Source organism: Sebastes fasciatus, chromosome 16 (assembly GCF_043250625.1).
Source record: "Sebastes fasciatus isolate fSebFas1 chromosome 16, fSebFas1.pri, whole genome shotgun sequence".
Classification (NCBI taxonomy): domain Eukaryota; kingdom Metazoa; phylum Chordata; class Actinopteri; order Perciformes; family Sebastidae; genus Sebastes; species Sebastes fasciatus.
In genome coordinates this window covers 14,328,976-14,350,451 of record NC_133810.1, presented here as the reverse complement: position 1 = coordinate 14,350,451, position 21,476 = coordinate 14,328,976, and the positions used below count along the sequence as shown (strand labels likewise).

At 39.3% G+C, this 21,476-nt stretch overlaps 2 protein-coding genes across 2 annotated transcripts; both read right to left on the bottom strand.

The window, feature by feature from the left end:
* Positions 1 to 269: 269 nt before the first annotated feature.
* cct6a (chaperonin containing TCP1, subunit 6A (zeta 1)) lies at positions 270 to 8,994 on the bottom strand. The gene is made up of 13 exons (XM_074610125.1): positions 8,754 to 8,994; positions 7,831 to 7,894; positions 6,566 to 6,700; positions 6,270 to 6,443; positions 5,015 to 5,118; positions 4,628 to 4,898; positions 3,979 to 4,061; positions 2,910 to 3,006; positions 2,667 to 2,814; positions 1,668 to 1,801; positions 1,382 to 1,484; positions 761 to 833; positions 270 to 650 (listed from the first exon to the last, which is right to left on the bottom strand). The coding sequence occupies exons 1-13, from the start codon at positions 8,888 to 8,890 to the stop codon at positions 578 to 580; spliced, it is 1,596 nt and encodes a 531-aa protein (XP_074466226.1). The 5' UTR covers positions 8,891 to 8,994; the 3' UTR covers positions 270 to 577.
* Positions 8,995 to 10,466: 1,472 nt separating this feature from the next.
* On the bottom strand, positions 10,467 to 20,851 carry LOC141752332 (protein NipSnap homolog 2-like). The gene is made up of 10 exons (XM_074610182.1): positions 20,655 to 20,851; positions 18,097 to 18,224; positions 17,902 to 17,947; positions 17,701 to 17,795; positions 16,058 to 16,128; positions 15,023 to 15,163; positions 14,199 to 14,230; positions 13,546 to 13,640; positions 13,178 to 13,261; positions 10,467 to 11,967 (listed from the first exon to the last, which is right to left on the bottom strand). Exons 1-10 carry the CDS (start codon positions 20,744 to 20,746, stop codon positions 11,903 to 11,905), a joined length of 849 nt encoding a protein of 282 aa, XP_074466283.1. The 5' UTR covers positions 20,747 to 20,851; the 3' UTR covers positions 10,467 to 11,902.
* Between the last annotated feature and the right edge of the window lie 625 nt (positions 20,852 to 21,476).

Below are 21,476 nucleotides of genomic sequence, written 5' to 3'. Positions count from 1 at the left end.
GTGTTCAACGTACAATATTTGTCATCTAGAAAATAAGCAGAAGTAGCAGAAAATGGAAATGCACAAGTTCAAGGACCAAACACTTTCAAGAGATATATTCCACCACTGTTTATGTGTTACTGTTTAATAGCTTAGTCCAGATGTGATCTATTACATTCATGTACTCTCAGTAGAAAAAGGATATTTTCGAGGTTGAGTACCCAGTTCCTCTCTCTGGAGTCAATCATATTTTATGAATCCAATTACTGCCAAAGAAAAACAACCAAATCTTTCAAGAGCCAAGAAAATGTTTAATGGGTAGAAACAGAATTGGTTGCAGAGGCCAGTGCTTTTAACAAAATCTCATAAATAAACCAATCGGAGGGAGGCATTGACAAATCCATGAAAAAAAAAACCATGACTAGCATTAACAATGGTTTCTGACAGACGCTGTGATGGATGCCTCGGGGTTTACAGCGGGCTGTCCATCAGACTGGGATGCTTCAGAGTTGCTAGAGCGGGAACACGTTGACTGGACCGTCACGTAAACGACTATCCCTGTGAGCATGATAACGGCTGCGGCTTCTTCAGTTGTCCTTTAACCTTTGAGAGAAGACATTCCAGCTCGCATGATCTCATCCACCAACAAGATGTTGCTGGCGATGACCGTGCTGTAGAGGGAATAAAGAAACCACACGAAAGATTGATGAGGAGACAATGCAGAAAGGAGGATTTCAAATATTCAATTGATCTTGTACAGTTTAGAAATGTGTAATCTCACCATGAATGGAGAAGCTGTTTCTTTACGCTGTAATTATCCCAAACGCCTTCATCTCCTGCCACCATGGGTTCCCCTGAACAACAACAACAGGATTTAAGTAAAAAAAACATCCAACTGGGTATTTGGGGGTAGGGGTGGACGATTTATCGAATATACTCGATGTATTGCGGCTTGTTCTAGGTGGGATGTAGTAAATAACTCCAACATCGAGTATAAATATTAATTGTCACAATTTTTTTTAAAGACACTAGACTCGCTTTTGCGTTTCGTTTCTCCCACGGCTCTCTCCCTCACAGACACTATCCTGGGGCAAGTGTGTGTGGCGTATGAGTATGGATGTGCGTATGGGGCGTGTGTTTTTGTATTTGTAGAGAAGCAGGGAACAGGAAAAAGGCCTGAGACAGCGGAATAAGTGAAGCGCCAAAGCGAGTTTATATGTGTTGAGATTGGAAAATGTGATGGAAGATGCCAGCCTCCACTTAAATAAAAAAACGGTCAAACTAGCCCCCATGTTGTTTTTGCGGTACGTGTATATACTAGGCATTACAGTAAGAGCATGTAAGACCTGGCTTCAAAATAAAAGCGAACAAGAACTGACTTCAAAGGTGCTGAGGTTCTAACCTGTGTTGAGGTCCACTCCAACTAGCTGACCAGACTCTTTGTACTCCATCTGCAGCTTCAGCAGGGTCTCCTGCGCGTCGTAGCCAGAGTTCTGGGCCAGAACCTACAAAACGCAGATGCAAAATTAAAACCAACAGAGTTTGACACAGTATGCTAATGCTATGCTAACAGATAACAAATCCCGTTTCACCATTTTTCCTGTCTAATGTGTAACTTTGGTAGTAGGACCAGATATATTATCAATAGCATAATGCAAAAAACAGGGGAGAAATTACAAATCCTTTACCTTGGGGATGATTAGGAGAGCGTCTGCAAACGCTTGGACTCCCAGCTGGGCTCTGCCTTTCACGTTGGACTTGTGTTTCACCAGAGCGTCGGCCACAGCCACCTCGAACGCACCTGCGCCGGACACGACACAACCTGAAGAGATGAAGAGGAAAAGAAGATACTAAGAAAACACAAGTGTGATTGCTCTGGCTTGACAAGGCAGGAACAGTGCGTTTAAAACAAGTGGGGAGTTTGTTCTGATCAGCTAATACATGTAGGAGAGACTGAAACGCTCCTAATGCAGAGGTAAAAGACCAGAGTCACTGTAGCACAGACGTCAGAGGCCAGGGAGAGCCATGGTAGCATCCCTGGGTGTTCGCTGTGCAAACGCCGCATTTTACAAAAGAAGAAAGAGCAGATAGAATAAAGAGAATAGACTGGAGCTAGTGTACCCTAAATTACAGTTTAGGGAACCTCATAAACGCTGGTAATGAATTTGGTTGAGTGGATCCAAAGACCTTTGACATATGGTTTATATATTGGGGGTGTAAATCACAAGTTTCAACACAATACAATATTATATTGAGTCTTTTGATAACAATACGATATTTTCTGATATCACAAAGTCTGCCACAATACGACTGATTTTGATTCAATTCAGGGGCCTGAGATGGATATGATATGTCTATTTAATATTTATATCAACTCACAAAGAGCAACTAAAATATGATCGGACAATTTTATTACTGAGGTATTAAAGACACTTAAATGAAAAACAATCTATCCTTTTGATAAAAAGAATAAATATTAAGTGGGAATTTCAAAATAAAGGCAATATGTATCGATATTTTCTCTTTGAATCGATTGATGTATCATTCGCCCCTATCATCTATAGAACATCTGGAATAACTGAAAGGGCTTTACAGTTGCTTTAGACAGAAAAAAAAAACACAAGTTTGCCGCAAAAAATTTGATTTCCATAAAACAAAGTCAAATTTTAAGTTCCTTAGCGTCTTACCATCTTCTATGGCGTTCTTGACTGCCCGCAAACCATCCCTTACGGCGTCTTTGATCTGTGTGAGGGTGTGTTTGTTGGGTCCCTTTACCAGCAGGGTGACTGAGCGAGGATTCCCACACTTCTCGATGAACGTGAACTTCTCCTCTCCCTGCAAACAGGATTGGGGGCGATTAACAACTCTGCCGCGACATCTTAAGACCGAAAATAAATAAAATAAAAGAATACGCCCAGATAAATACTCACCAGTGTGTGTTCATAAACCAACCCAGCGTATCCCAAGCACTCAGGTGTGAGGTCATCGATTGAATTCATGGCAATGCCACCACAAGCGAGAGTGAGTCTGCCGAGGGGAAAAACACACTGCATGTATAACTCTGTGATGTGATTTATGATGGAAAATTACACCGGTTTGCTTTTGTGTCAACTGGTTAAATCAGCATTTGTCATTATGACACGTTCTGAAAAATTAAAAAGTAGCTGACATCAGCAACCTTTGCAGGTGGCGTCACAGCGCTGAATCCAATTTGCTGAGTCAAGTGCGACACCTAGTGGTAAAATTTGGTACACCAGTCCGGTGTTGTGGCTTAATATCCAAACAGTTTGAACACATTTACACCGACCCCACCCTTTACTGCATCTCTGCCTCTTCTACAACGGACTTCTCAACGTTTGTTTGTTAAACAGCAGTAAAAATGTTAGTTTAAATAATAGAACGATTAAGATCGAGAGACTGAAACTAAACATTTACACTTTGATTTTCACAAATTAAGGAAAGAAATGTTTAATGGGCCCAGCTGGGTAGAGATGTCACATCTCAGAATATAGGAAAAGCAACTGGCCGGCATAACAGGCCATGGCCCGACCCATTTTAGCATCTTTCTGATAATAACAAATAAGATATAGAAACAAATGACACATTGTACTGATCATAATAAAGCACAGTGTACTCTGGTCCCACATTAGTGCTGAAGGGCACTACCTTGTGGCTGAGCAACGTACGACTGTTAATGAAACAGGAGCGCTGTGATGCATTCATGGTGCTCTCTGAAAACAGTCTCAATAATGACGGTAATAAGAAATGCTGACTGTGTGGTGACCATCAGTATGTCTCATTGCGGTATATAGAAAAGCCATTACAACAGCACACCTCTAGCTACCTTATGGACCTCTTAGTTCCTAATAAGCTGGTGTTATGTGATGTTTACTTTACATTAATATGTTTAATTTTTTTTTTATTTTACATTTTACACATTTCCATTGCACAGAAGAGGTCACATATATTTTTAAACAGGGAAATGTGTAAGTGTCTTACCTCTCCATATTCCTCCTCTTTGCCCTGCGCAGGGCTACGATGCCCTCCTTGGCAAGGGCATCCAGGGAGAACGGGTCGATACCCTACATAATACAAAGAAAACATGAAACGCCAGCAATTCAAGAAATAATTCACTGTGTATTTATGAGATATTAAGTTTATTCTGATCCGTTGAATACATGTAGGGAGGAAGGGACTCTCCTAATGCAGAGGTACAGATCAGATTTACTGTGGCACAGATTCAAGAGACCAGGGGGAGCTACGTTAGCATCCTGGGGTGTTCTCTGTGCAATTAATAGGATTGATTTATTTACACATGTTGAGAATCATTGAGTACTAAGTGTTCATGTAGAAATAAAAGAGTTTTAAATCCTATGTGTATTGCAGCTATTAAAACCAACCCAATATTGTAATTTGAGCCAAATTAACTAAAAGAACTTGATAAGATGACCTCAGCTCATTGGTATGACTCCATCTACACATTATGTAGGTGTGACAACTGACTAAACATCTACCATCCATCGAAATTATCGAAAACAGCTGTAAATGAGCTACTATATGAGCTGCTCCCAGTAAGGAGACAAAGAACTACAGTGCAAGTGCCCTGCAGTTAAAATACCAATACTGCACGAATCCTCTTCAAGCATACCTTCTGGTTAATGACGACGAAGCCCTTCTCCCCATTGGGACAGACTTTGTTCTTGAAGGTGATGATCTTCTGCACACGATCCTCAATGAACTTCCTCTCTGCAGCCACAAGCTTCTCCCTCTCCTCGGCGCTCTTGTAGAAGAAGCCGGAGTTGACCTCCGTCTTTTCATACTCCAAAGAGATGTTGCAGGTCAGCACGTAGGCATCCTCCACCCTCTTCTTCATGTCTGGGTGTCGGGCACCGTGGTCCAACACCATGCCTCTGATCAGCCTGAGAAAAGGAAGAAAAGCAACATCCTTTAGATGTCTGGGACCCTGATACACCACTATCGGTTAAAAGGATGAGTTGCTGCTTGTTCCGAGTCTTCGGTGTTTATTAAAACTCACTGTGTATCGCAGTCGGTCTTGTGCTTCATCTCCATGATTTCCACCATGTACAGGTCGATGGGCTCATTAGGTTTAGAGATGGCTAGCACAGCATCTACTACAGCCTGCAGAAAAACATACCACATCAACCAATGAAATTATGACAGGACATAATAATCAGCTCACTGCCATAGATAGGGGTTATCTGACTCACAGAGTAAAGACATCACGTAGAGGGACATTTCGGTCATTGTTGTGAAATAATGTCCGACAAGGCGATGCGGACCCTGATGGGAAGCATCGCCCTGAAGGGGATTATTTCACAACAATGACCTGCTCGCTGTACATTATCACACTTATTACATGGCTACTTAAGAAAACAATAATTTGACACAAAAACCTTCTGACATCAGAACTCAGCCATAGCAACGGTCTATTATAAAAATAAACAAGCCATAGAACGCTGTGATTGTCCAATCAGAATTGAGTATTCAACAAAGCCGTGCAATAAAAAAGTCTACTAAGGTTGCTTTCAGACCTAACCCATTTAGTTTGGTTAAAATTAACTCAGTTCAAACAAACCAACCACAGGATTTTAGGATAGCAGACGTGATTTTAGCATGATTTCAAAAGCTTAACTACTAAGATCCATCGGCCGATCGCGAAATCTGTTCAGGAAGTGATCTTTTGATCTGTATAAGGCCATGTAAATAAGCACATCGGCGCGGCTATTTCCCCTGATTAATAGGTCAAAAACTGTTAAAACTGCTGTGCTTGTTTCCGACTCTTTGTCAGTTCATTGACTCCACTAGAAAGTGTGCGACAGCAATCCCACGGCAGGCCTAATAAGCCCTGAATCATTACTGTAGATGATTCATGTGTGCGTCCGTGCGCTCACCGACGTTCGCGCCAGTCATTTGGGAGCGTGCAACAGGGCTTTTATACAGTCCTGTCTCTACCTGTTGTTTATTATACCATGCAGTCCAATAATACTAATACTGTAATGCTTATAATCACTTATTTTGTCATGAGCTTTGTGACACCAAATATAAATACTCTATATATACACATCATAAGCATTAAAGTGCTGTCAACAGGAAACGGACCAGAATAAAATGCAACAATGTATGATTTTTCCCCTTGATACCGGACCAAATGAACCCAACTAGTATCAAAAAGTAACAATAACCAAGGAAACGATCATTGTTTGGTGCTGTAGGGTGAAATGCTGACCCTCAGCTCTGTGTACACTGAGCTCCATGGCCTCATGCCTCACCTCGGTGAGCAGGTCTGCCAGCTCTGCGTAGACCTTGGTCCTGAGGGAGGTGCGTGCTACATTGATGAGGGTCTCTCTGTCCATTTCCCGAGTCACCTTCAGCTCCTCCAGAACAGCCAAGGCTTTCTCTTTCGCCGACTCGAAGCCCTCAGCGATGATTCTTGGATGAAGACCCTGCAGCACAAAATCAAAGGAGTTTTATCACCAGTTCCAAATAACATGAATTCTGAAGAGTTTCACAAACAAGACAGGCCAGTGACTGTAGAGCTTTTAAATAACAAGCCTTTCATTTTTACCTCGGACACGTAGCTGTCAGCCTGCTTCAGCAGTTCACCGATAATGAGGACATTCGAGGTGGTTCCGTCTCCCGTGATGTCATCCTGCGCCGTGGCAACCTTCGCGATGAGTGATGCTGTTGGATGCTGAATTTGCTGCACAGCGCAAAATAAAAAGAAACCGGTCATGCAAAAACCCCTTCACAGTTAATAAAAAGACAACAGGTCTGCAAGGCTGATTTAGTGCTGATAACCTTTGTTTCATCAATAGGCTATATCCTATAATACATACAATTAAGTAGCAAAATTATACTTTTGATACCTCACTCTGACTAGGGATGTCACAAGAACCGATACTTCGGTACCAACTCGGTACCAAAATTCTAAAAATGTGGCGGTACTTGTTTTCTTCGGTACCAAAGGTACCGAACGATACCTGTAATGGTCATTTGGTACCGGAGCGGAGGTACTGGAGATGCAATTCTTCCGGATCTAATGGGGGCAGTATACGCTTACAAGTGTTCTCATCTGCCGCGAAATGAAGGAAGAAGAAGAACGCCGTAACAGCACGGAAAAAAACAACAACACGAGACGTGAAAGATGGCAGCTGCTGCAGCGCTACCTCCGCCTCAACTCGTTGAGAAAACAAATAGCACGTCGGGTATGGAAGTACTTTGCGTTCGAGGCGGATTCACAAGGAGTAATAATAGATTCGCAAAAAAACAGTGTGTGGTGCAGTAACGGTGCCGTCGTACTTTACTTTCCAAAGGAGGAAATACTTCCAATTTAGCAAAACACCTCAAAGACAGACGTCCAGACAGTATTGTTTGTCTTAAATACTTGAAATGCTACTGTTCTGATTTGCAATGTTAATAGACGATTCTTTTTATTTATTACTTAAAGGCTACACGCCTCTGTTTTTTGTAATGTTCAAATGTTTTAATAAAAAGGAGTGCGTGTTGAATTACATGGGATTTATTTTTTTTTTTTTACCGTGGTACCGAATTGGTATCGAGAATTGTGTAAATTCACTGGTATTGGTATCGACTACTAGATTTACTGACTACTCTGACAAATATAAACATGTTTTTTCATTTAGCAAAAAAGGACAAATTCCTCAAATAATAAATTCCCTCCAAAAAAAAAGCAGCAAAAAAGAACATTGCTTAATTTATACAAAATTCAAGATTGTCAAAATAGTGTTTTTCAGCACATAAATGAGGGGTGTGGTCACTCCAACAATAAAGAAGGAAGGAAGCACAATAAAGGAGAAGACAGTTCCTCACCATCTCGTGTAACAGGACGTTTCCATCTTTGGTCAGCTTGATGTCTCCTGCTCCAGACACCAGCCTGCGGATCCAAACACAGACAGGGAAGGGTTAATGTTAACTGAACCAGAGATGAAACACACAGCCTGTTTATACACATGTTGGTCAACACAAGTTAGTCCAGAAAAGTCATTAATTCGCTCGTTAATCCAACTAGTTAACGATACAAAGTTACGTTAACGGACACGTTATGATTCAGAGTCCTAACCGAGATTCATTCTGACAATTTTAGGAGTGAAACCTATGTTTAATTCTGAGTTAATTTCTGACATAAACGCCCTTTAAAGTCATGAAAAACAAAAAATGCATTGAAACTTCTTAGTATAATAGAAGAATATGAATTACAGGTATACAGCCCCATAGCCCTTAATTTAATTTATCATTATTTTCATGTATAATTTTATATATTTTATCTGTTCTTGTTCTGTATGCACCTTGTCCTTTTACTATAATGCAATGATCTATGATCCATGTTGTTTGTAAAATTGAATTTGTTAAATAAAAATAAAAGCATCATACTAATGTTAGAATTCTAATCTAATTATTCTAGGGCTAAAATGGTCATGTTAGCATTAGTATGCTAATGTTAGCCTGCTAATGGTAGCTTGCTGGCTGTCGTGACGATGACTGGGCAGGGCAGCGTGCGCCAGGAAAATACTGCAGCCGGTTGAGGCCTAAACTGACCAACATATTAAGTTCACACCGTGTAGCAGAGGGTGACAACATTAGTACACTGGGTGATGCTTAACAATGTCCACATTAATTCACCAGCAGGTTATCAGCAGAATGACTACAGTGCTGATGTTACATGCGTACAGCTACTTAGCTTAAGTTAGCTTAGCACGCATGCTGCACAAAGGGGCTCCTCCGTCGGTACTCACATCTTCATGGTCCCTTTCGGTCCCAGGTTACTCTTCAGCACGTCCTGAAGTCCCCGGGCGGCGCTGATGTTCACCGCCAGAGCCGCCTGGGCCCGGGCCACCTCTGCTTTTGGGTTCAGAGCTTTCACGGCAGACATGGCGAAGCAGCTCAGCCGGCGATGTAAAGAGTAAAAAGTACCGCTGGTAGGAGAGTCCGGATACTCTCGAAAGGATAGACGGCTTCCAGAAGGCTCCAACACGTGTTCTAGTGTTGCCTTTAAGTGACCAGTCTAGGCTCGGATATTACGGTTTTTTTGGAAAGCTTCAAACTCCATTTCACATTTAACTGCACAAAATAAATCCTGAGTGATCCGATTAAAAGTGAATGATGGGAGACCAGCTCCCCCAGAGAATTGATTTCAAAATACTCCTGCTGGTTTACAAATCACTAAATGGTTTAGGGCCTAAATACATGTCTGATCTTCAGCACTTGTGCTTCATATGTTGTGTGCATAGACTTATAGATATATTACAGTTGCCATGTGCAGAAATAATAGAAAAATCACAACTGAGTTTCTGTCGGTCTCAAAACTTCAAGGTCAAAATGCAATGAATACTTGTTTTGATAAGTGGATGACCCAGTGTGTTGCTGGGGGCAGGTGTGTGTCCTAAACCAAGCTGTGATATTAACATGTTTACAACTGAAAATGCTGCACAGTAACGTTATAAACTGTAGATGAAATGCTGACAGCTTTGCATGCTCTGTGTCAAGTAATAGTTGTGTTTATACGTCAGCTGGCACACTGTCAGAGGATGAGTGCTTGATAAGACAGTAACCATTGCATTGAGTGCTTGTTTTCTCAAGAAAGTGGATCATATCAGTCTAGTTCTGAGGTCTCTACACTAGTGGCTCCCTGTCTCTCAGAGAATTGATTTCAAAATACTGCTGCTGGTTTACAAAGCTTCTAAATGGTTTAGGGACAAAATACATCTGCTATGTTATGAACCATCCAGACCTCTCAGGTCATCTGGATCAGGTCTGTTTAGTGTCCCCAGAGCTCCCAGAAACCTGCAGGACCAACTCCAACTCTGAGTTCTTTTAAATCAAAGCTTAAAACTTTCCTGTTTGGTGCTGCCTTTTATTAAACCAGATAAAGATCTTATACTGCACTAGAGCTTTTACTCTTGTGAGTTATATTCTATTTTAGCTTCTATCCTAGATTTTATTTTTAGCTTTTTATTTTCTAATTTTTAATGTTTTTATAATTTTATAACTGTTTTAATTATGTCTTAACGTTCTTTTGCACTTTGTCACAATGTTCTGAATGTTTATGTAAAACCTTGCCTTGCCCAAAGAGACACTGCATTTCTTTGATATTGTTGTGCAGAATACATCTTGCACTACTATAACTAATGACTCAACAAGAGTTGCGTCTGTTACGTTAAGCTATTGTTATACAAAATTTCGCTTCCACTAGGTCCTGGGGAGGCACACTCCCATCCTCAAGTATAATCAACTGGAAAACACACATTTTTGCAAATGATCACCACTTTTTTGGAGTCGTTCATTGCGCACTTAAAAGGGCTGCTGAGATTTCCCGACATACCCTGAAAGCAGCATAAGTCACACCCTTGACAACGCGACGTGACGTCACCATTGCGAGTGTCTTGATATGGAAATGTTTGTACTATCATTTCAAACAACAGTCTACATTATAAAAGGAGTCCAAGATATTTTTTCATTTTTAATCATAAGTTTAATTCAGTATTTACAACTAATTTTATTAAAGCACTGCAATCCACATTCACCACATTGAGATATTACTCCTCTCCTGTCCAATTGTTTATCAACATCGTTTAGAATATCCCACTTCATTTACAGATACAGGATTGACCCTGGCTTGGTCAATACACCCACTATGTATATCTACAATCTGACCGTTTAAAAAAAACATTAATCTCAGTTAGAGCACACAATCACCCGGTTGGCATTAATTGCTTGATTGAGGGATAGGTCACACCAGTCAGTGTGCAGCAGTTTATACATAATTAGTTCTGCAGCAATCACAAACATTTTCTAATCATTTGAATCATCTTGTCCCCCTCCAGAAGAGCCAGAAGTGTCTTGATGTTATAGTTAGAAAAGAATATAGAGATGTGGTCAGTTTAACAGAGGAGACACAAACCGAGAAAATTACTCTTTTGGCGAATGCAACACAACTTAAACCGGACTGTGCTCTAGATCAAAGTCGAACTCCCTGTTCTGACTAGACTGACACTCTGTGGTGTGTTTGTGAATTTTAATTTCTGTGCATCTTCATAATAGTGTCGTTATGAATCCTTTCATCCAGCCAACAACTGGTACACACCATAATCAGTTGGCTGGACCAAACCATGTAAACATTAAGTCACATTTTCTGGACGAGTGTACCTGGTGAACTTTTACAGAATATAACAACACAGGTATCTATCTCTGACAATCAGCTATATTGTCTATTTTAGAACAGTGATTTGTAAACAGCGTTCTCCTCTTTGTAAAACTGACCATCACCTGTAACATTTAAAGAAGCTTATCCGATTCATAATGATAGTGAACAGGTGGACGCAGTGTTTTTGTTGTGAGATACTGGATGCAGTTACTTTTGTTAGATTTGTTATCAATGCTAGTGCAACAGGGCTTACAAGTCATTTTTCGGAAAGACCTTTGGACATTTTTAGCCCCTGCGACCAGCACTAGAACTGCTAAATGTTTGATCTCTTCCTGGTATCAAAACACTCAAACACTGATGTTTTTATATCATCATAAAAAAATAAGACACGGCTCTAAAAGTCTGACCCTTTAAAAAGATAGAGACAGTGAAGAGGAGGGGCATGTCAAATTATATTTTGTCTACACAAAGCGCATTAATGATCAGTAACACAGTGACTGCTGTAACAGATGCGGTTTTGGTGACGACCGTTTTAACATCATCATCTGAAATAAGACATTCTAGGCCCACACAGAAAAGGGAAGAAAAGAAACAAAGAACAAAAAGAAAACAAAAACTGAAACAACATGTTGATGTTACGCAGATTTCCCTGGCAGTGCACACTCTGATGGTCGGTTACTCTCTCCACAGATCACTGCGACAGTTGCAGTGGCTGCTGAGAGGTTCCCCCGGTGTTTGTGGTTACTTCAAGGGCGAGCCCTTTGAGGGAATCATTATTCTAGATTCCATGTGCTGAATAAGAGGGACTGTGGGGGTGACAAAGAAAAAACGGTCTTACAAACAGATCATGTCATGCAGTATTGTTTGCACACAAAAACAAAAAACAAAAAATAGATTACTATGAGGAATCAGACAGAACACTGGACAATCCATTTACATGTACTTTAGTAACCTGGGAAAATCAAGAACCATCTTGTTTAATTTGCATTGGAATCATATTAAAATCCCATGTTTGGTAAGGCCTGAAGACTTAAATGTAAAGAGTGTTTAACGTTTTAGGCCCTGTCCACACGTATACAGATATTTTTAACAACGGATATTTTCCTTTAGGTTGGCTTCTCGTCCACACGCAAACTTGGGTCACAAAAACTGATATTTTTAAAATCGCCTTCTAAAGTGCATATTTTTTTGTATCTGTGTGGACGTGTAAAACGGAGCGTTTGGAAAATGATGATGTCCTCTCATTTCGCGCATGCCCTTTGTTGCTTTGTGTAATCAGCATGCGCTAGAAACAATAACAAAGATGGAGGACGACCGTCTTTTTTTACATTTTGTTAGCACAGCTCAGACTGGTACTACTTTAAAAAATGTTAGTCATAGGAGGCCAAAGCACGGAACACATTAAACATGTTGAGGCCGAATGGTGATCGAATGTGCTTTTGGGCGATTGAAGGTGAGGTTTGGAGCACTCGGAGGGACCTGAATGACCTCCTATTTCTCATTAATGCATGTAAAGAGGGATGACAGTCATGTAGTTCGACCAGGAATCCCAGCCCCCCCACCAACAATTAACTGTTATCAAACTGACTGTAATGAAGCCGAAGGAAAGAGAGTTAGAAGGGTTATGACAGAAATATTTTGTAAAACGAAGGTAAATATGAGGAAAATATCTGTTTTTTAAAATATCTGTATACGTGTAGACAGAGTCAAAGTAATGTCAGCGAGAATAATGACCTGATCAACTATTATTAATACAGTCCTTTATTTACCATTTGAGTTTTGATTTTATTGTCTTTATAATATTTCCTTTTCATGTAGAAGATCATCCATCCTTGGATGCCACTAATAAATAGTGCTGTGTTTAAATGTGCGCCACAATCCCTGTACATGTTTCAATACGTATGCAAGTATTCATGCAGCAAGTCAGTCATCATGACATGATTCTTCTTAAAGATGATGTTTGGTAATATTGTCCAGTGCTATCAGAAAGGTAGAGACAGGAGAGATGAGACTTACCTGTGTAATAAACAACCTCATCCCAACCGTCATGCTGCCAGGCGGAATTTCTTGTGTCTTCTCTGGACTGAAGGTCTTTGTACGCTGAAAGAAGAAATAAAAAGAAGATATTGCTTGTGTTATATATTGGTTTTATTTACTCAAATCGACATATAATACCTAAAGTCTCCGCTCGTAGAAAAGTGCTGAATTCTGAAATTTTTGCATTAAGTTCTCAATTGCATAAACTAAAACCTGTAATATATTTCCTGAATAGTAACAGATACTTGGTGCATCTAGTAAGCTGGAAATTTTATTATAAATAAATTTGTGCAATTATTGGCAATACCGTGATGCATCTATAAATGTATAATCCCTAATATGCTCACCCCATAAGTGGTGAACCGTGTACAGACTTCCAATCTGTGAGAAAAAGCCTCCAACCGCCTCATGGTTCTGCTGGCGAAACTCAATCGCACGTGCCCTACGGAGCACCAAAGAGTAACGTTACACACAAAAAACACACTAACAGCTTGTATTTGAAGGGTTGTATCAATTAAACCATCAGCGCAAATTGAAAGAAACCGACATTCACAGATATCCCAATAATTTCTTTCAAATCAAAACATCAAATTCTAATGTTACAACCTCAAAATTGTTGCAAAACATGTTTGGTTTTTATTATATTAACAGGCAAATTTCCCAGTCACCGTTATCAATTTAATCAGATAGGTACATATATTAAATACAGGGTAAATTATGCTCAAGATTCACAAATTATGTGCAATATATGTAGTCATGCTTAGGAGTCATGCGTAGATTGTATAGCCAAAAAGTACCGTTGACTCATATTCATCTGCTACAATCTGTGAAACCAATAAAATAGTAGTGAGGAAATTTTAAAAGGTACAAAATAATGGTAACTCTATCATTACAGCAACATTGAGAGAATACTTCGGAGCTTCTCAGACTATCAAAATGAATCCAATTTGATGACCTTCTGATACTACATGTTAAAATGTTAAAGAAAGTTATGCCTTACCAGTAATTTCCCCACTCGATCATTGTCCCTGGCTATAATAAGAATGAGAAGAGTGGAAAATAAGTTGTCTGACTGTTCACTACAGCAACAGAGAAAAACATATTTATTAGGGCTGTCAATTGATTAAAATATTTAATCACGATTAATTGCATGATTGTCCATACTTAATCACGATTAATCGCAAATTAATAGCATTCTTTATCTGTTCAAAATGTACCTTAAAAGGGAGATTTTTCAAGTATTTAATACTCTTATCAACATGGGAGTGGGTAAATATGCTTGCTTTATGCAAATATATGTATATATGTATTAATGGAAATCAATTAACAACACAAAACAATGACACAAATTGTCCAAAAACCCTCACAGGTACTGCATTTATCATAAAAAAATATGCTCAAATCATAACATGGCAAACTGCAGCCCAACAGGCAACAACAGCTGTCAGTGTGTCAGTGTGCTGACTTGACTATGAGTTGCCCCAAACTGCATGTGATTATCATAAAGTGGGCATGTCTGTAAAGGGGAGACTTGTGGGTACCCATAGAACCCATTTTCATTCACATATCTTGAGGTCAGAGGTCAAGGCACCCCTTTGAAAATGGCCATGCCAGTTTTTCCTCGCCAAAATTTAGTGTAACTTTGGAGCGTTATTTAGCCTCCTTCAGGACAAGCTGGTATGACATGGTTGTTACCGATGGAATCCTTAGGTTTTCTAGTTTCATATGATTCTAGTATCTTCACTCGTTATAGTCGCGTTCACTTTGACAGCGCTAATATCTATGCATAATGGGAGGAAGCTGGGAAATTTTCTATGGAGTTACCCTGAGTTGGTACGATCGGAGCTCATAGATGTTGGGTCCTGGACGGGGGACGGGCTCGTTCCAGAAACTGAACTCCAGCAGCAGCTGGTTCCTACGAGACAGCAGCATCTTCCCCCTCTCTTTCCTGTAGTCCGTAAACTCCTACAGCAACGACAAACAACAGCAACACATTACTCTGTAAATCTACCTCCGCCCACCAACTCCTTAATATGTCTGTAAAAATAATATTAAGGAAAGATCAAGACCATCAGACCATTTAACATTTTATACACCTGGACCAACAAATCACCTCTTCTCATGTCGAGGTATAGTAATAATTGTGGCAACGTTGAACACAGATAGAACACTCATGGTTGCGTGGGACAAAATCTCGGTCACCTGGTTAGTACCAACACACAAACATCACCTCTTGTATCATCTAATGTGTTCAGTTTCGCTGGAAAACAGGTGAATTAATTATTCCATTACATCTTGATTAATCAGGGTTACTGCGTGTTAACTGCCTAAATTCATGTGTTTATTGTTGAGGCTATTATAAACAGGAAATTACCTCACTAATCTGCCTGTTTGTGATCAATTACAGGGTGATTTTATATATTTAGTGCCCACTTTAATAAGTAACATCCATGTGGCAAAGACACATGAAATAGTTTTAAATGTATTTGTAATTTACAAATATTATACTTATTTCATTCTGAACAGCGTTATGTTCTTAAAGTCTATAAAAGTACATTTTTAGTGAAACTTCTGACTAACTAAAAAACTAACAAACAAACCAAAAAAAACTCCCCAATTTCTGAAGATTAAACACCAATATACAATATGGATAAGCCACGATATCTCCACTTCCCTTATTTAGTGCATTTCTGTAAATAAGCTTTAAAGATAATTACACCAAAATAAACAGCTGGAAAATCACAGATAAAGATGGTGAAACATATGGGTGGAAAAATGGTCTGTGGATCTAATTTGGGTGCACTGCTAGAAACGGTTCACCGACCTTCAGTAAACCGAACTAATCTGAACACCCGTTACCTTATTCTGCCTGAGTTTGTTCATGACTTCGGTGAGAGCCGGGTATCCTCCCCGATATCTCCACAGGTGAACTAGAATGGAAGGAGCAGAGGAGCCAAAGATAATGCAGCTCTTGAATGTATCTCGGTGTTTCTATATTTCTTTGGGCAAGATATTCTTTTACATTAACAACTGTAGTTTATTTATTTATCTCTCTAGACAGCCTGCGATCTGAGCTGTCATGATGAGTGTGTCATCAATGAATCTCTGTAGTCAATTTCCATGAGAAAACACAACAGGAAATCTTCTTACCACTACATCTGCTGAAATGTGAGACTCTGACTGAAAAATGCTGCAGTAAAACGCTGGCTATAATATATTCATATATAGTAATTTAGTAAAATTAAAATGAGCCAATGCAAAAGTTCTTCCCATCATGTTGAAAAGCATTTACTCTGCTACTACACGAGATAGTATGAGCGAAACCTGATCAGTACCAAAAACCCAATAATAATATACTGAATCCAGTGATCAAGATGAAAAATCAACAACTGAATAAAGAAATGAATTATGAAAACTGCTAATTTCACAGGACTAAACATGTAGAAAAGAGACAGCTACTGTATCTCTCAGAAAGTGAGGACACCAAGTTTCCAGTATGAAACAAAATCTCTCGGAGCATAGTACTGGATATCATTTCCCAGTGCACATGTTGTGAACATGTTTTATTTGTGCAGCCTTTAAGATTATTTTTACTGAGGTTGCTAGTATTACTTTGCTGTAACATTAGAGGCAGATTACAACTGAGGAATGACAAACGTCACCACAAGGCCAAAATGGACAGCGGCCAGGAAAAGAGCAAGACAGTCACGGCTATAATTAACTAAAATATTAAAGTGGTGAAAGAGCCGGTTTGTATCACTGGGGAGGAAAGAAACTAAAATATTCTTAGGAAGTGTCTAAAATAAGCAGTTTTCACTCTGTTCCCCATCTGCTGCAGCAAACTGAAAGAAGAAGTACTTTCTGACTGATTCCTGTAAGTGTTTCAATGCAGTGCAACTTGATTTAATATCAAATGAATGTACTTATTCTAATATTTGCCTTGATACATCGAATTCTCTTATACAGTCCACCTCAATTAGGAGTTCAAATCATTTTGGAAAGTATCTCGTAGGCTGCAACTACCAATCATTTTCATTATCAATTAATCTGCTGATTGTTTTTTCAACTAATCATTTAATGTGCTAGTGTATAAAAATGTCAGAAAATATTGTTTATCACAGTTTCTCTGAGCCCAAGGTTACATCTCTAAACCATCACTTCAAAGCCCAGAAATATTAAATTTACAACAACAGAATAGAAAGAAAGAAGCAACAAATCCCCATATATAAAAAGCTGTAAATGATTTACTTGTTAAATGACTTACATGTGTGATAGATTATGGTTATCAATTTGTTAACTGTTGATTGATTAATCAACTGATCCTTTGAGCACTAATATCTTCTGTGTTTTTTAATTCACGTTTTCTCTCCTGAAAAGAAAGTTTATGTTTCATTTAGACTACCTGATTGAACGGGCTATCAATCAGTCAAATGCCATTCACAAGCAGGTTTATCACATGTGTACGGTAACCTCCAGACTTGGCGCTTGATACAAGCTCTTACCTGCCTGATCTTGCTCTCCGTACCATGTGTTCCAGGTTCCCACAAGCTCACAAGGGTATTCAGGGTTGGCGTTAATGGAAGGCAAGATGCCCGCACTACGGATAAACACACAAAACAATGTATAAAAAATCTGCACTGTTTATAAAACCAGCGCCTTGACAAGACATCTGAATAAGTCTATTAAGGGACAGAGATTCTTACCAAAGTTCATTGTAATCATCAAGGCACTCAGGCTTGACATTGTGAACTGCAAGGAATCAACAAAACATGAGTGGAAAATAAACCATTTAACAGATAAGAAAAAAACATTTCAAAATCTATCTCACAACAATGATATACAAATTCAGGGTAAACGTTTTCAATGCACCACCAGAACAAGTCACAAACAATACTTACACTGTATTTTGTACAGATTGTTGTCTTCTTTCTTGGCGAGCAGATGAGAGTGAGCGTCTTTTCGGGGGTCGACCTTTCTAACGAACAGAGACTTGAACCAGCTGTCCTCACGGTAACCTGAGAGGCTCCTGAGGGGAAACAAAACACAAATGTTGGACACAACCACCAGCAATTTTTCAGCTATACAATGAAGAAAAAAGTGACTAATGACAACAGAAAAGCTGACCAACTGGTGCAGCTACATTTATTAGGTCTGTACGGGGTGGCTGTATCTCAGTGGGTAGAGCGGGTCGTTCTTTAACCTCCCCAGCTCCTACCGTCTGCATGTTGATCTCTCCTTGAGCGAGACACTGAACCCCAAGTTGCAACCCAGGATCTTTACAGCAGCCCACTGCTCCTAAATGCTTAGATTGGGTTAAATGCAGAGGGCAAATTTCATGTATGCACCTGCATGTATATGACGGATGTAATACATTTTAAAAGTTTACTGTAATTGCCTCTAAAGCACTTAATGGTTTACACTTCTGGCCTTTAACGGTGAGTCAGACATCTCAGGTCATCATCAGGTGGTCGTTTCCTAACTGTACCTGCTCTGGTGAGAGTGCTTTCAGTTAGTCCTGTTCTCTGGAACAAACTGACTTGAGAACACAACTGTGTCCTAGTTCAAAAGCAAACTTAAAACATGTCTTACTTTTTCAAGGTTATGATTAGTTATTATATGAGTGTGTCTGTGGTTTGTGTCTGAGCTAGATCGACAAATCAGCAGGTACAGTATAAGCTTATGTCAGATATAACCGTATCGATGTGTAGGTTTCTAATGAGAAATTTCACAAAAGAAATTCCAAAGTTTTGTTTGAGGTAACTATATAATCTCCGTCATATAGTTTGGGGACAAACAAGTTGTTTTTCCACTGAAAAAGGTCCTTCTCACTGAATATGTTGGTCACAATTCTTGGATGCTTATCAAAAAGGGTTTGTTTATGTTATATATTAATGTTAAAAAACCCTACATTTGCTGAAATATTGTATATTATTTTGTAAACCTCTCAAATGTCCTCATCGATATCGGCCTCAAAAATCCAGTATTGGTCGGGCTATACTTGTACATAAAGCACATAGTTAAGGTGTGATGAAATGTGCCTCTTAATAAGACTGGAGGTCAGTGTAAACACACAAGGTTGCATTGTATACTGGTATGCAGCAAACTAAGAACTTTGTACAGATATCTTTAGACTATATAGCTCATTAATCACAAAGAAACTCCAGCTCAGAGGCCAGCTACAGAGAAGGCTATAAGCTGTACATACTGCACATGGCCAGAGGATTAGTCTACATGGACTCCTAAGTATTTGGTTTTCTGATAATAAACTTAATTTAAAAGTGCCAACAAGGCAAGGCAGCTTTATTTGTATAGCACATTTCAGCAACAGGGCAATTCAAAGTGCTTTACATAAATGAACATTGCGACAAAGTGCAAAAGAACATTAAGACATAATTAAACAAAATAAAATAATAAAAGCTAGGATAGAAGCTAAAATAGAATATAACACACAAGAGTAAAAGCTCTAGTGCAGTATAAGATCATTATCTGGTTTAATAAAAGGCAGCAGCAAACAGGGACGTTTTAAGCTTTGATTTAAAATAACTCAGAGTTGGAGTTGGTCCTGCAGGTTTCTGGGAGCTTGAGACAGGGAGCCACTAGTGTAGAGACCTCAGAACTGGACTGATATGATCCACTTTTTTGAGAGAACAAGCACTCAATGCAATGGTTACTGTCTATCAGGAAGCACTCCTCCTCTGACAGTTTGCCAACTGAGGTATAAACACAACTATTACTTGACACAGAGCTTTCAAAGCTGTCAGCATTTTATCTACAGTTTATAACTTTACTGTGCAGCATTTTCAGTTGTAAACATGTTAATATCACAGCTTGGTTTGGGACACACACCTGCCCCCAGCATGAAACTGGGTCATGCACTTATCAAAACAAGTGTTGCTGTGCAGCATTTTGACCTTGAAGTTTTGAAACGGACAGAAACTCAGTTGTGATTCTCTATCATTTCTGCACATGGCAACTATAATATATCTATAGCTCTACGCACACAACTATGAAGCACAAGTGCTAACACAAGTTGCTTCACAACTTTGTAACGCGGCTATTAGCATTAGCAGAAAGTTAGCAAGTTTAGAGAGGCTAACAGAGGGGCTAATGCTAGCTACGTTCAAGCCCTATAAAAGGAGGCTGGGTCACAGGTCTTGGTGATGTGGGGTAAGACGCATGCGCAGTGTAACCGAAGTTGCGGTCCTGCGTTTTGATTGGCTCAATTTCGGAGAATTATGACGTATAGATGACGCGTGTCTCATCCTCCTTTCTATAGGCCTTGCTTACACGGAACGTAACGTTAGCAACGTCACTACGTCAGCGGGGAGCAGTTAGCTTAGCACACCTAGCCTAGCCGGACTTTACTCACTGCTGTCAGCTCTATGTAGGATAAAACTCGTTCTTTAAGTAGCATTTCTGCATCTGCATTGACTAATAACATTTGTAAGAGTCTAACCTTACGAGAACCGTGGCCTGCCCGGTCGTCTGCAGCCCGTTTCTCGTCTGTTTGAGGCCGCTGCCTACTCTCTGAAGGACTCGGGTCGCCATCTCTGAGCCTCGGAGCTGTTAACCAGGAGCACGTTGATTGACAGTCCGAGCTGCTCCCAGAGGAGCTGACGTTACGCACACTGACGTAACGACGTAACCCCCCCCCCCCCCGTGTTACGGAGAGGTTACAATTACAACAGCTAATAAAGCCTTAACTTTGATTTCCCACCTGCTCTTGATTAACATTAATATTTCTGTTTTAGGTTTTTAGGTTTCAACTGTACACCTGTCTAAAACATAGCTGTTGTTGATTTTTTATTTTCGATATAAATACATATATTTGTGAATTTCTATTACATTTATTTAAAACAAGAAATATATATATATATATGTGTGTGTATAAATATATATATACATACAGTATGTTTATGTATATATATGTATATACAGTGTGTATATATACACTATTATATATGTATATATACATATATAATAGTGTATATATGTATATAAATGTATATACAGTATATGTATACTATATATATCCTTCGACTAATGACCAAAATACTGTTATATTTTCATTCAGTGACTATTTGTGTATCAACTTAAACACACATGCACATTTCAATGAATGGATAAGCTATCTGACTGATCAAATTCATGAAAAAGAACATCCTGTAGTTACATAGTTATTAAATTATATCAGATTTACTGAATACATATTCATAATAGTAATGCCAAGTAAATAATGTACATATAAATATTTAAATGATTTTGCATATAGACCCTA